The sequence below is a fragment of the Triturus cristatus genome, chromosome 4_1 (genome assembly GCF_964204655.1).
Source record: "Triturus cristatus chromosome 4_1, aTriCri1.1, whole genome shotgun sequence".
Taxonomy (NCBI): domain Eukaryota; kingdom Metazoa; phylum Chordata; class Amphibia; order Caudata; family Salamandridae; genus Triturus; species Triturus cristatus.
This window is the reverse complement of record NC_140585.1, coordinates 872901486-872914644: the sequence shown is the minus strand read 5'-3', so window position 1 is coordinate 872914644 and position 13159 is coordinate 872901486. Positions and strand designations below refer to the sequence as shown.

The following is a 13159-nucleotide window of genomic DNA, read 5'->3' as shown; positions in this document are numbered from 1 at the left end:
TTAGCTTTGGGACTCTGGGCACTTGCTCTTGTCTCTAAACATGGTATAATTGGTTTACACCTGTTTGGCATATTTGATTCAGTTGTAAGTCCCTTGTAAAGTGGTATACCATATACCCAGCACCTGCAAATTAAATGCAACTAGTGGGCCTGCAGCACTGATTGTGCCACCTGCAGAAGTAGCTCTTTAACCATGTCTCAAGCCCGCCACTGCATGGCCTGTGTGTGCAGTTTACTGCCTCTTCGATTTGGCATTTAAAACTAATTGCCAAGTCTTAAACTCCCCTTTCATTAGACATAGGTCACCCCCCTAAGGGTGGCCCTTGGTAGCCATATGGGCAGGGTGCTGTGTATGTAAAAGGTAGGACATGTACTTTTATGTTTGGCATGTCCCCGTAGGAACAAACAACCTATTTCGTTTATCACTACTGTGAGGTATAACTCTCTCATAGGCCAGCATTGGGAATTCCTTAATATACCTTTAAGCTGTAATTCCTGATCAGAGAGGAGTAGCTTTTTTATGTTTCATATGTTTGGAGTGGTGATAATAAATCCTCCTTATTGGTGACGTTGGAATTAACATTACTGTTTTAGAAATACCACTTTTAGAAAGCGGACATTCCTCTGTACTTACTGCTCTGTGTGCCTGACAGCCTGTTTCAGTACACATCTAACTGGGTGACAGCCTCACTGTGTGCATTCCCTCTAGACAGCCACAAACACAGGAAGCGCTGGGTGTGACAGAGTAATCATCTGTGTTCTGAATCCCATTTGTAACACCATGCATCTGGAAATGTAACTTGAACTTCACTGGGCGTGGTCGCTTTTTCTTCAGATAAATTCACTCTACAATTAAGTAAACGTGTTCACTGTGATTTTTTTGTTTTGTTATTCAACCACTTGGGTTCTTCATGCTTGGAAAAAGTGCTGGCGGCCTAGACTACTTTCTGTAAGGTTAGGATTCTGGCTTTTTCAAGAAGGCTGCTTAAGGTCTAAAGGTTAAAGTTCAGATTACCAGCTCGATGGCGTGAATGACTTTGGGATTCCTATACGTCAAAAATAAAAAGCTGTCCAAGCATTTGGGCAAGATATAATAAATTGTAGATTTTGAGGCTCACAGTGAACATCACTAATTAGTGACACAGAAAGAAGGGGCTGCTGAGAGGGGTTTTATTATTGATGAATAGTAAAACAGTTTTTAAAGATAGATGCATTGCTGCTTTTAAGGGGACTTGGTGGCATATGATTAATTCTGCCTCAGCCATTGGCTGCCTTTGTGGTCCAATCAAATGTGAGGAAATCTCTCTCCCATTTTCAGTAGGCCAATTTCAGCTGTTAATTCGAGTCATGACATCAAATGACATTCTTCAAAGGCAATTCAAAAACACGTACCTCTTTGTGCTCTTTTGTGTTGCTGTATTGTATTCAAGGCCAGTAGAGCCAGTAAGTAATTCATATGTGCGGCGGTTAGCCAGGGATTAAGCACAGTCTTTGGTCACAGTATATAATTGTCTGGATTGCTGCTGCTTGCAGACCAAGAATGCCTTCCTAAATCTTTGCCCTGCCTTTCACCTAGTTGTGTGAGGTGCTGAACTCCACAGAGATGACCTGCCAAGCACCAGCACTGCTCTTGGGTTCCACTTTCCAGTCCGAGATCACAGAGCACCCGGAGGAGTTTGGCTTCATCCTGGACAATGTCCAAACTCTGCTCATCCTCAACAAGACAAATTTTACCTACTATCCAGACCCCGTGTTTGAGCCCTTCAGCCCATCGGGGATACTGGAGCTGAAGCCTGGGACACCCATCATTCTGAAGGTGAGTGGAACCTTAGGAGCACAGAGCAACGGTCAAACCACTGAAATAGACACCTCCCTTTTCCTCCCTTCATACCATCAGTCTAAACACAACACAGATCAATTCAGGAGTCAAATCTTCTTTGTCCGCTTTGACTTCTCCCTACATCTGTTGCTATAGGTTTGTGGTGTATTCGTTGGCCGCAGCCTTCAAGTTTTGCATGCAGTTTTCCTTACCCCGATATAGGCATTATACCACTAATTAAAAATGTGTTTGTAAACCATAGTTTTATAAGACAGATGCCCTCATGTTGGTGCCCCATAGAGCCCAAGTACCTTGTAATGTTACTGCATTATGAGCCAAGAGTGATATACTGGCCCGCAACAGTCACACGCCAAATATAAAGTATTTCCAGTTCTCTAGATCTGCACCTGCATATAGAAGTACGTAGCTCTAGATTGAGGCTCCCTGAAACCCTAGATTCTTACTGATTTTGATGTTCAGAAACTGGAGGTACGGATTTTTAATTGTAGGTTTTCTCCACAGGGTTGTTAACTATTAATTTTGATACTTGGATACTGTTCAATTTAGAAAGGTTCTCAAATAATGCATTTAGTTAATGCTGTATCATCTGCCTCGCTATCAAAGGTGGACTGGAGTGCCATCAGAAATCTGGGCCCCTTGAACATCAATGAACAGAGGTGGTCTAAAATAGAACATAAGATTTGTGATCTTATTATATACCCAGACACGGCTCGTACAGGTAAGAGTGGTAGGGAGGTGAGGCCGGGTGGGTTGATTTTGACAGACCACGATGAAGGAAAATTAATTATTTAATTTTCCTTCGTAGTCGCCTATCGAAATCCCCCCTCCGCCGGGCCCACCACCCCTCTGCTCTTACCTGCATGAGCCGTGGCTGTATAAACCTCTTTGAAAGGGAAGAGATGTGGGTTACTTTTGTCTTTATTCTGGCTAATATAGCGTGGGTACAGGGTTGTCTAACGCACTCCCAAGAGAACCGGATCCATTGATGGAAAGAAGTTATGTAGTCAGTGGTTTCCCTGAAAATCTTTCAAACTTTGGACACGCCTGCATTTGCATATTATTTTGTCTGTGCGGATGGAGATTATGTCTTCCCTCTAAGAATATAAAAATAATGTTCAAATGTAATGAATGAGCCCTAACTAAACCAGTGGGCCAACCGTGGAGACTTCAATGCAGCCGACCATTTGCTTAATGTAGTGAAAGGCAAGTACTTACTTTGGCATTTTATCTGGAAGCAGTTACTCAAGGGCATGTGTTTTACAGATTTTCAACCATACTTTCACTCTCTCCTTTCCTGATGGACAGATGATGGCACTTTCTCGCACTCCTCAACTAATGACTTGCTCACTCCAACCCTCATTCACTTCCTGCATATATGTTAATCTTAAAAATGTTGATGGTTTCTAGAATCAACTATGGTGAAAAAGATAACGAGCATGAGTATCCCAGAAGTTGAAAATACCACAATGTCCTTAAAAGTCCTTGCAAACTGTGGTTTTAATCAAGTATTTGCCTTCCAAACTCACCAAGGTAGTATATCTCAGGGTTTACGATAAACTACTTCTTTAATGACTTGCATATTTTTGGATTCCCTTGCATTAAACAGTGAGGAGGGTGCAGGAAGGACAACCTCTTGCAGTAAATTGTTGAAGATGATTTAACTGGGAATCATAGAACCATTGGTCGAAATAAAAGCTATCTCACGTTACGATCCTTTGTTTTGTTGATGCAGGGTAAGAATCTAATCCCACCCGTGGCTGGCGGAAATGCAAAGCTCAATTACACAGTGTTGATTGGGGAGAAGCCCTGCACAGTGACAGTGTCGGATGTACAGCTGCTCTGCGAATCGCCCAATCTCACTGGGCGGCACAAAGTCATGGTAACTCTGCATGGATCTACTGCATGGCCAACCTTTTTCTTCTGTGTGCATAAGTTTGACTGTCAGATTCTGGGACTCAACCATGGGGTTGGGATTGTTTACCTATCCTGTGGTCTTTCCTGTAATGGTTCCGTAAGCTGAGCTTAGTACAGCACTTGATTCTCAGTGGGAGCAATGGTAAGCAGTCACAGGCTTCTCAAGGAGGTAGTGAGGGGGTGCTCTATCTCAGTGCTCAAAAATCAAACAACAGTACAATAAATGAATTTCCAACGCAGTACTAACTGTGAGAAAGGGCTCAATGCGGCTAGGTATAGGCCACTCCTCTGCTTGTGTATGGCCACACATAGACCAGTCTTCCTTTGGTGATTACGGCCACTCACAAGCTGCTCCTCTGATGACGATATGGGCCACAAACAGATCAATTTTCTCATAGCGATGCAGTCGTGCATAGACCTATGTTCTGATGGCAATGTAACCATGCTCAGACTGATCTTCTGATGTTGACACAGATATGCACACGCTGGGTTTTGACTCAGAATCACAGCCCCAACCGGGCCTCGGTGATCACAGTCTGAGACTTCATGGTTCCCTCCCAGAACCATCATCGAGATACTACATGCCCACAGACAACAAGGTCAGTAGATCACTCAGCCTTCCTCCTCTGGATGTATGACAGACATCTATTCAGGGACATAATGCACCTCATTCCTCATGGACATACGTTCTTCCTGCAGGGTTGGAAGGCTCTTTCCCTCTCATAACAGGCGGGCAGGCTTTTAGGTGTTTCAGGTCAGGTATGCAACTCTTCCAGTAATGCCCCTTCACCTCTAGAAAGCTGCCTGTCAGGCAGTCACCAGCTCTGGTTGCACACCAGTTCTCTAATTCCTTAGCAAAGTTCTTCCTTCCTTGGCCATAGAGCAGTTGGGACTGGATCAACTCGTGGGGCACTATGGTCCCACTTTTAAGTAACTAAAGCAAACAGGAGATATGTATCCACTGTCTGCATCTTTATAACCAGTTTAGGGTAGTTCTTCTTTATGTTTCCAGACTGCTCTACAGACACAGCCTATGTGAAGAATGATGCTCTTTGCATCTGGAACTCTGCAGCCTGGAGCATGCACACCAGAGGCACAAAGAGGTGTGAGGTTTCTGAACCTGGCAGTCATCAGCCTGAAAGTGTGATCAGGAAAAGATAAAAGGCTGTACCTCACCTAAAAGAATCCATCATGTTGCACAACAGACTCTGCAGTCCCACCCTTCACCACTGCCATCCACAGATGACAGTGTTCAGTGAGACTAACCATCAGCTCCTTGATAAGCTAAAGGCTTAATTGAATTTCTAAAATAGACTTGTCTCCACTCCCCTCACTTCAGTGTCTCGGACTCCTCCCTCCACCTTCAGCCATGTCAGCAATACACTACCATTGTCCACTGCAGGGGAACATGGTGAAACACCATGCAGGGGACACTAATTTCCTAACGGTAACACAGTAGAGGTTTACTAATAGGCATACTAATAGCCCCCTCATTGCAATTCAATGACTGCACACTGAGGACCACAAAGGACTGTGTTGCCTCCACTGGCCTGATCCCTTGCATGGCTGAGGGGATGGAGGACAAAGTGTGCTGGCTGTGGCTGTATTTCACTAGTGGAATGGTTCTCCTTTCAAACCTGACAATCTATGATTTTCTCTTTAGACTTCATAAGAACCTGGCACTCTCCCAGTTTCTCTAGACAACTTGCCTCCCTATGAATTTTCTCTTTTGCTTTAAAGTGCAATTAAAGGTTGGTCAAAGTTGTCAATAAAGAACAATTTTCATGACATAAAAAGAGGCACAATTGGGGTAAAGGGACAATATCGCCATGTTTTGTGTTTTGATGGTCTGTCTACCAGAGAACTTAAATCAAGTGGACTGTCAAGATAAGGGAGCGTCAAACAAGCAGGCATGTATGCCAACAGTGACACTTTGTTATCTTTCAAGCAGTTGGCAAAACATCCTCTCTATTGTTTTGGGTTTCTTCTACTCGTGTGCGGACTGTTTGTTCTCCTCCCGTCCTACCCATTTATCTGCTGCTTATAGAGAAATGGTATACCATGATCACTAAATATCAGGCACCAAGAGCATGAGCAGGGTGAAGATGTTCTGTAATATTACATTTACAGTATGTGTAAAAAGTAAATATTCTCTTGGATTCCAACTCATAGAGTCAGTTTTACCACAGTCAACCATACAGAGGGCATTCACATCATCTCAGAACCCATAAACCAATTATAACCAAACAACAAGCTTTTTATAAGTATCAAAAAAGTTCATTTATTAAAACCAAAATCAATAATATAAAACACAATAATCTGAACCAATTGTTTCTAAAAAAAAACAAAGTTAAAAATATATTCCAACAGATTTATGCATATGACAATTGAATTTCACTATACATAAGAGACAAAAACAAGTGACACATTAAAAATCATCATAAACACATTAATTCGATTGAATCAGTTCCTTTGGAATATATGAATCCTTTGATAATTAGGCTCAAATGTTCCTCGAATTTAACAAAATTAATAAAGAGGCATTGAAGCGTTTCAGTGGGCTGTGTGTTTCTAAGCCACCTTCTTCAGGACTATAAATCTTATTGTCTCTGTAGCACAATATCATGTATAACTTACAATGGTTTTATTCAATTATGAAGAGATAAATTCTCAATCGTATTTCATACTTTATGTGTAGGGTCTTCTTTTTCCTTAAAAATGTTGATTCTAGGACTTAGAAGTGCACTGGAGTATCCAGTAACGTACCACTAATGGTCTGGTTTTTCCGTACACATATCAATAATTCGGGAGGCAGGCCAATATGGATCGAGGGCACCGGGGTATGGTAGCCCTCGAGTGATGACGCTTTACTCACCGGAGGCTAATCAGTCTGCCGTCTAATTGAAAAAGATTTCAAATTTCCCTTAGTCATCGAATTATTCTCCCGGAGTTTTCCACGGGGTTCTTGTGGGAACTGAATCCACAGCGTAAAAACACATCCGGTACCGCTCCGCAATAGGAAAAAAATATATATATGTATGTGTGTGTATATATATATATATATGTATATGTATATATGTGTGTATATGTATATATGTGTGTATATGTATATATATATGTGTATATGTATATATATATGTGTATATGTATATATATATGTGTGTATATGTATATATATATCAAAGAAGATTTGCTGAGCCCGGTCTGGTGCAGTTCAGGCAATTTAATTCCATCAGCCACTCACACCTTACGCGTTTCGGCGTCCTTACGCCTTGTTCACAGGTAGGTTGTATTTGAATAATTGGCAAGTGCTACGTAACAGTCATGTGACATTCAAAGGCACTCCAAGTTCCATAATGCACTGGTATACATCGTACAAGAAATGGCATTTTCATAGTATGCTAAATAGCGTTGTCAGCCATCCTCGCACTAGTTCTGTTTAGCATCAATAAAACAATGTCAGAGTGCTCCCAACGTGGCAACAAATCATTCCGAAATTACTGGAAGCTCACAGACTGTCCGGGTGAGGTGTGTCCTCACTCATCTCCCTTTCTCATCACTAACAACCAGAATTACCTCGGCAGTCCTGTTATTGGTCTGGTGTAGGACGAGCGGGTCATGCCCCCAATTGTGTTAGCAGCACCACGAAAAACAACAGCTCCATGATGGGGGCCCCCAACCCTGCAGGGCGGCTCTGGCGTCAACGGGAACGGAGGGTCCCGTCGTATATAACAAAGAAGATTTGCCGAGCCCGGTCTTGGGCAGTTCAAGCAATTTAATTCAATCAGCCACTCACACCTTACGCGTTTCGGCGTCCTTACGCCTTGTTCACAGGTAGGTTGTATTTGAATAATTGGCAAGTGCTACGTAGCAGTCATGTGACATTCAAAGGCACTCCAAGTTCCATAATGCACTAGTATACATCGTACAAGAAATGGCATTTTCATAGTATGCTAAATAGCGTTGTCAGCCATCCTCACACTAGTTCTGTTTAGCATCAATAAAACAATGTGTGTGTATATATATATTCACTGAAAAAACCATAGGTTTCACACATGTTATAGTTAGCTGGACATTTTACTGATAAAAAACCAATGAAATTCCCCCGTTATAGTTACTGTAGGCAACTATAACTCACGCGACCGTAATCCTCTGCTGATGCTAATACTGTATTTAGACACTTATTTGCCCATATCTTCTTCCATTAAATTTTAGCTATACATATATTACAAATATTTTTTTTTCATAAAGACACATATGTCATCAGCAGAGGATTACGGTCGCGTGAGTTATAGTTGCCTACAGTAACTATAACGGGGGAATTTCATTGGTTTTTTATCAGTAAAATGTCCAGCTAACTATAACATGTGTGAAACCTATGGTTTTTTCAGTGAATTAGCAAGGTTTTTTAAATGCTATTTCCTAACTATAACGTGTGTGAAACCTATGGTTTTTTCAGTGAATTTGTACGGTTTTTTAAATGCTAAGTTACTTTACGCCATTTGTGGCGTGCGCGCCCACTTAACGCAGTTCGTTCCGTGCACGGTTTTTATCAACTTTAATAAGCCCTGTACATTTGGTGGCCTTCGGCCACCAAAACCACAGGGGGTGAGGTCAATGTGGATAGTGTTTTTTTTATTTCGATTTTATAATTTCATGTTGCCAAAATTACGTTTTTTTTCTCTATTAATAAGCCCTGCACATTTGGTGGCCTGCGGCCACCAAAAGCACAGGGGGTGGGGTAAGTGTGGATAGTGTTTTTTTTATTTTTATTTTTTTACCGTAAGCGTACGGTAAGCTTACGGTAAGCGTACGGTAAGCGTACGGTAAGCGTACCCCGCGAAATTGCCGAAAAAAAAATAAAACCGTTTTTGCTCTTGGGGGATGTTTGGGGACTCCCTCAACATGACTATGTGGGAGGGAGTTGTCAAAACAGCCCCGTAACATGTTTTTGGCCATCATGTTTGATAAACAACACTCAGTGCGAGAGACAAAATGGCGGACGCCGCTTCCTGGTTTCGGCCGATTCGAATGTTTACTAAGATCTAAGAGCCAATCAGAATCGCGCTCGCGCACGCCACCGTAAGCTTACGGTAAGCGTACGGTAAGCGTACCGTAAGCGGGCTCAGATATATATATTGATTTAAAGGCTATTTTCTCAGAATCTACTGAACAGATTTACACCAAACCTACAAAAGGCACTTCCTTGACCTAGGGACTACCTCTCTGCCAAATTTCTAGTAATTCTGTTCAGCCGTTCGGGCTGTAGCTCGTTCTAAAGGTCCTATGGAAAAATGCATGGGAAAAACGCGTTTTGGGACCCCCCTTTTATCTCAGCCCCCGCTTGACGAATCCCCCCGAGACTTTCAGGGTAGGAGCGGAGCGTAGCGCCCCACCTATTTTGAGAAATTTGCGAGGATTCGTCGACCGGCGCCAAAGTTATTCAAAATAGAATGTTGAGGTTTTCCTATGGAAACGTGGTCCTAACTATAACTACCTACTGGCGACCGCCAGTAGGTAATATATATATATATATATATATATATATATATATATATATTCAAGAGTTCTTCAACTGACCGTAATGATGAGTGGGATTTCTAGATTTCAGAATTTTTAAGTGCATGATGGTATTCTACGAAGCTCTGCAATGTTTTTCATGTAAGTTAAAACTGAACAGCCCTTTACTTGATTGACGTGGGTGAGTTGTGAATGTTCTGTTTACCTCCTAACTAACTGAAAATGACAAATACCTGTCAGATAGATACATAGTCCATTTTACATGTAAACTCCTGGATTGATGGCAGTGGCCAGTAAGTGAGGAGCAAATGTGTCAGCCACGCTGCTCCTTTCTACAGGATCTGTGTGCAGAGACTTGAAAGGCATGATCAGTAATTGAGGAAAAGTTCAACTGACTCTGTGCACGAAATGATGTCGTCCCAGCTACGGAATAAGTAACAGCCACACCTGCGAAGGGGAAGGGATGGAAACGGAGTAAAGACGATAACCGACGAATAAGAGGTGTTTGTGAATCTTACTGTTTACAGTGAGAAATAGCAAGAGGGGATTATGAGAAAATGACATCATTTGGTGGCTAGAGCCATGACATGTAGTTAAACCTTTATCTTATATATATATGCAAATTTGTGCAACTTTTTGCAAATGCGAAGTATGTTAACTCACTGACACTTGCCCATCTCTACACACAATAACTTATCTATCTATCACATGCAGAAAGGAAAGAAACTGGTCATATCTGCAATTGCAATTTACCTTTCAATATAACACTGGAACAAAAACGTCACTTATTTCAAGTTGCATTGCAGATGCCCCGTTTGCATCTCTACATGTGACATTGTGACAAATGACTCCAGTGGCAGTTCTCTGGCAGCACTGGGAGGGCTTTCAAACATATTGATTGTCATTAAATCCAAAGTGTAAAACTGGCAATATAAGAAATAAGACATGCCACTGTGGCCCTAAGTGAACCTCCAGAGAACAGGCTGATAGACAGTACTGAGTACAGCCCTTTCAGTACTGTCGGTGAATTATCAATTGTGCAGGGAGAATGGTCCATCACTGCTTGAATGTACATGTATGCATGTACACAGCAAGGGGGTGAGGTTAGGACTCCTTGACGGGTGCAAGTGATTGACATGGTTGGAGCAATTTAGAGAATGAGAAAGAAATGGCTGTACCTACACCAGTACACCAAGTGTCATGGTGACATGCTTCCATCTGCAGAATTCCATGGATTGATACATTATTGCAGCAGTTTTTACCACGCTTTTTTGTGGATAAAACAATCTCAAATTGCATGTAATCTGTCCATCGGACAGGAATCCCCGCCTTAACTCTCGTTGCTAAACCCCGACACGGGGATCCCATGGACGCGCCATAAATTCTGCGCCTTGAGGATAATCACATTAAACCGTGTTGCTGAGCCTGAATGATATGACACACTGTATTAAATGTGAGTTAAGGACTGGCCATAAATTGAACACACAGTCATTGCTATGTCAATGTGTTGGCTGCAAATCAAAGAATGAAAGGTTATCTGCGAAGGGAGCTGGTGGAGGAAGAGCAGATAAGGATAAAAGTGATTTTGTATTTTTTTATTGCATGCCTTAAGTCTGATCCCTGGGCTTGCGAGCGCTGTAAACTCGGTTTCCATCGCTGTCCACAGTGGTAAAACAGGGCGTATCATTAACAAGATGTGGAAAGAGTAGTCCAATCTCCGCGGCTGCGATTGTATTTTCTGTTCACTACTGTGGTTCGTTCCCTCATCCACATGTCGTGAGTCTGTTTTGAGGATAGGCAGGAGAGAGTTTTAGCTTTCTGTTGACAGCACCTTTTATTATTCAAAGCAGTATTATGTTATACATTTCCCTTATGACTTTTTTAAAATCGCGCATCTGCTGTGATTGACCTCTTGCGAGCTGATTGTTCCAGGGGCATACTACCTGCACATTTCATGGTATTTTATGCAGCAGAAAAGAGAGCATCACGCGTTGAAAGCATAGGAATTAAACAGAGGGCGACAGAGAGGGGTGCGAGAGGGGCGGAGTCTGGGCCTCAAGAGTGATAGAGAGGCACCAGTGGGAAGGTGGGGAGACAGCATGTACTCAAAGTAGATTCCCAATAAAGAGGTAGGTGGTAAGAGATGGAACCAAAGGAAAAAAAGCAAGGGAGAGCGAGAAAGAGACTGCGTATGCGGTCCTCACTGAGAGACTGCAGGAGTATGGATGTGAAGCCTGCAAATGCGGAAAGGGTAGAAGAGGCTGCACCAGCAGGGAAGGAGACGGACTGTATTCGAAGGTGGAACTTTTGAGAGATTGGACCAGATGGTTGCGTTGCTCCTGCTGGCGATCCTTTGCTGCGCCGAGACACCCCTCCTCGATGATTCATGTGCGATAACTAATTTCCTTACCTAAACATAACGTAACTGTTGCTGTGAGTTAATTTGTATGGGTGCTGTCATGAAAACACCTGAGAATTTATATTGATGGACAACTTAACAGTTGTTGAGGACAGAAAGGACCAGCAGGGACGTAAAGCTATAGAATTAATGTCTAGCTCTGACTTTGAACTTACACTATAAAAACTGTGATTGCCTTGGAAAAACATCCAAGTAATTAGAATGAATACATTTATTCAATGACTACAACAATTTCTTCACACTTACTCTCTCCTTCCAAGAGTGGGATGTGAGGGGGTCTCTGCTATCTTAAGTCAATTCATAGCCATCCTAAGGTGCAAGCGGTCTCTTTCATTCACGTGTTGTCTCCATTAGAAACATGCAGTCCCTCTTTCCATAGGAAAGAATGCCATCTGTCATGCACTGACTTATTCCTTCTGAGACCGACACAGAGTTTTGAGCTCCCTCTGCTTTTCGATAAAGAGCATCAGTCTGTGTTTGGCATGCTCATTCCAGATATAAAATGCATTGCAAGCACCTGGGATAACTTGGTGCCCTGCACTCTCTTCTACTGAGTGGGGAATAAATAGGCAGAGTCTGCACATATTGGCTTGCTGGGTACTCTCTCTTCTTCTCTGGGGTACACATATGCCAACTTCATCCAAAGTCATTCTTCCTCTGCCAGATCAGAGCATCCTGTACAGAGCACTCTCCTACAGTTACAGAAATAATTATAAACCGATGGACAATCTGCATTCCCTGGCTATCGGGTGCAGTCCTATATAGGCTGAGTGCTCCAACCTCCAGTGGATATTTCTTCTAACCTCTGAACGTACAAGATCTATATAGGAAATTCAGTCTACTGAGGTGGAAGACGTCAGATTCCAGTTTTCTCAACCAAAGGCCTTATACGACCACCAGATCCACACCCTGTGGCAGTGGCAGAATGTGCATCAAATTAATTTGTGCAATATATTATATGATAGAACAGACCTTTCTCTGAGAAAGATGACAAAATAGACCTACTCTAGTTTCAGGCAGAAGTGCATAAAAGAAGATTGTCGTTTGTATTATTCATAAATTAATGCACAGAGGGATTCATTTTTGGGTTAATGTATAAGAAGGCAAATGCAACATTTGGCAGATGGCAAGAGAGGTAGGTAGATGAGTCTATCCTAATAAAGAACATCAGATACCATATCTTTACCTCTTATGTTGGCATTTCTTGTGGTTGGTCATTTATTCTTGAAAAGACAATAATGCATTAGTATTCAATAATGCCTAAATGTGGAGAATTACTGCTTCAAAGAACAGCTTGTCTTGTTATGTTATTGGCCTGCCGTCGTAACTTGCCTGTTTAGGAAGTCTTAGTCTCTCTGTCTTCTTTAAAGGTTTGTGGATACCAGGACCAGACTGTAAAGCAAAATTCCCCTTGGCTACAATCCCCCCTGGCAGCCAATCGGGGTAATGCCAGAGTGGCAGAATGAC

The 13159-nt window shown here is 42.3% G+C and overlaps 1 protein-coding gene across 4 annotated transcripts in view; it reads left to right on the top strand.

Annotated features, from left to right (window-relative positions):
• The window catches only part of PLXNA4 (plexin A4), a 1024340-nt gene that overhangs the window by 821087 nt on the left and 190094 nt on the right, over window positions 1-13159 (top strand). For all 4 annotated transcript variants that reach the window (XM_085653587.1, XM_085653590.1, XM_085653588.1 and 1 more), the window contains 2 exons: window positions 1576-1815; window positions 3572-3718. In XM_085653587.1, coding sequence (XP_085509713.1) covers window positions 1576-1815; window positions 3572-3718 — 387 coding nt within the window. The remainder of the gene's footprint in view (window positions 1-1575; window positions 1816-3571; window positions 3719-13159) is intronic.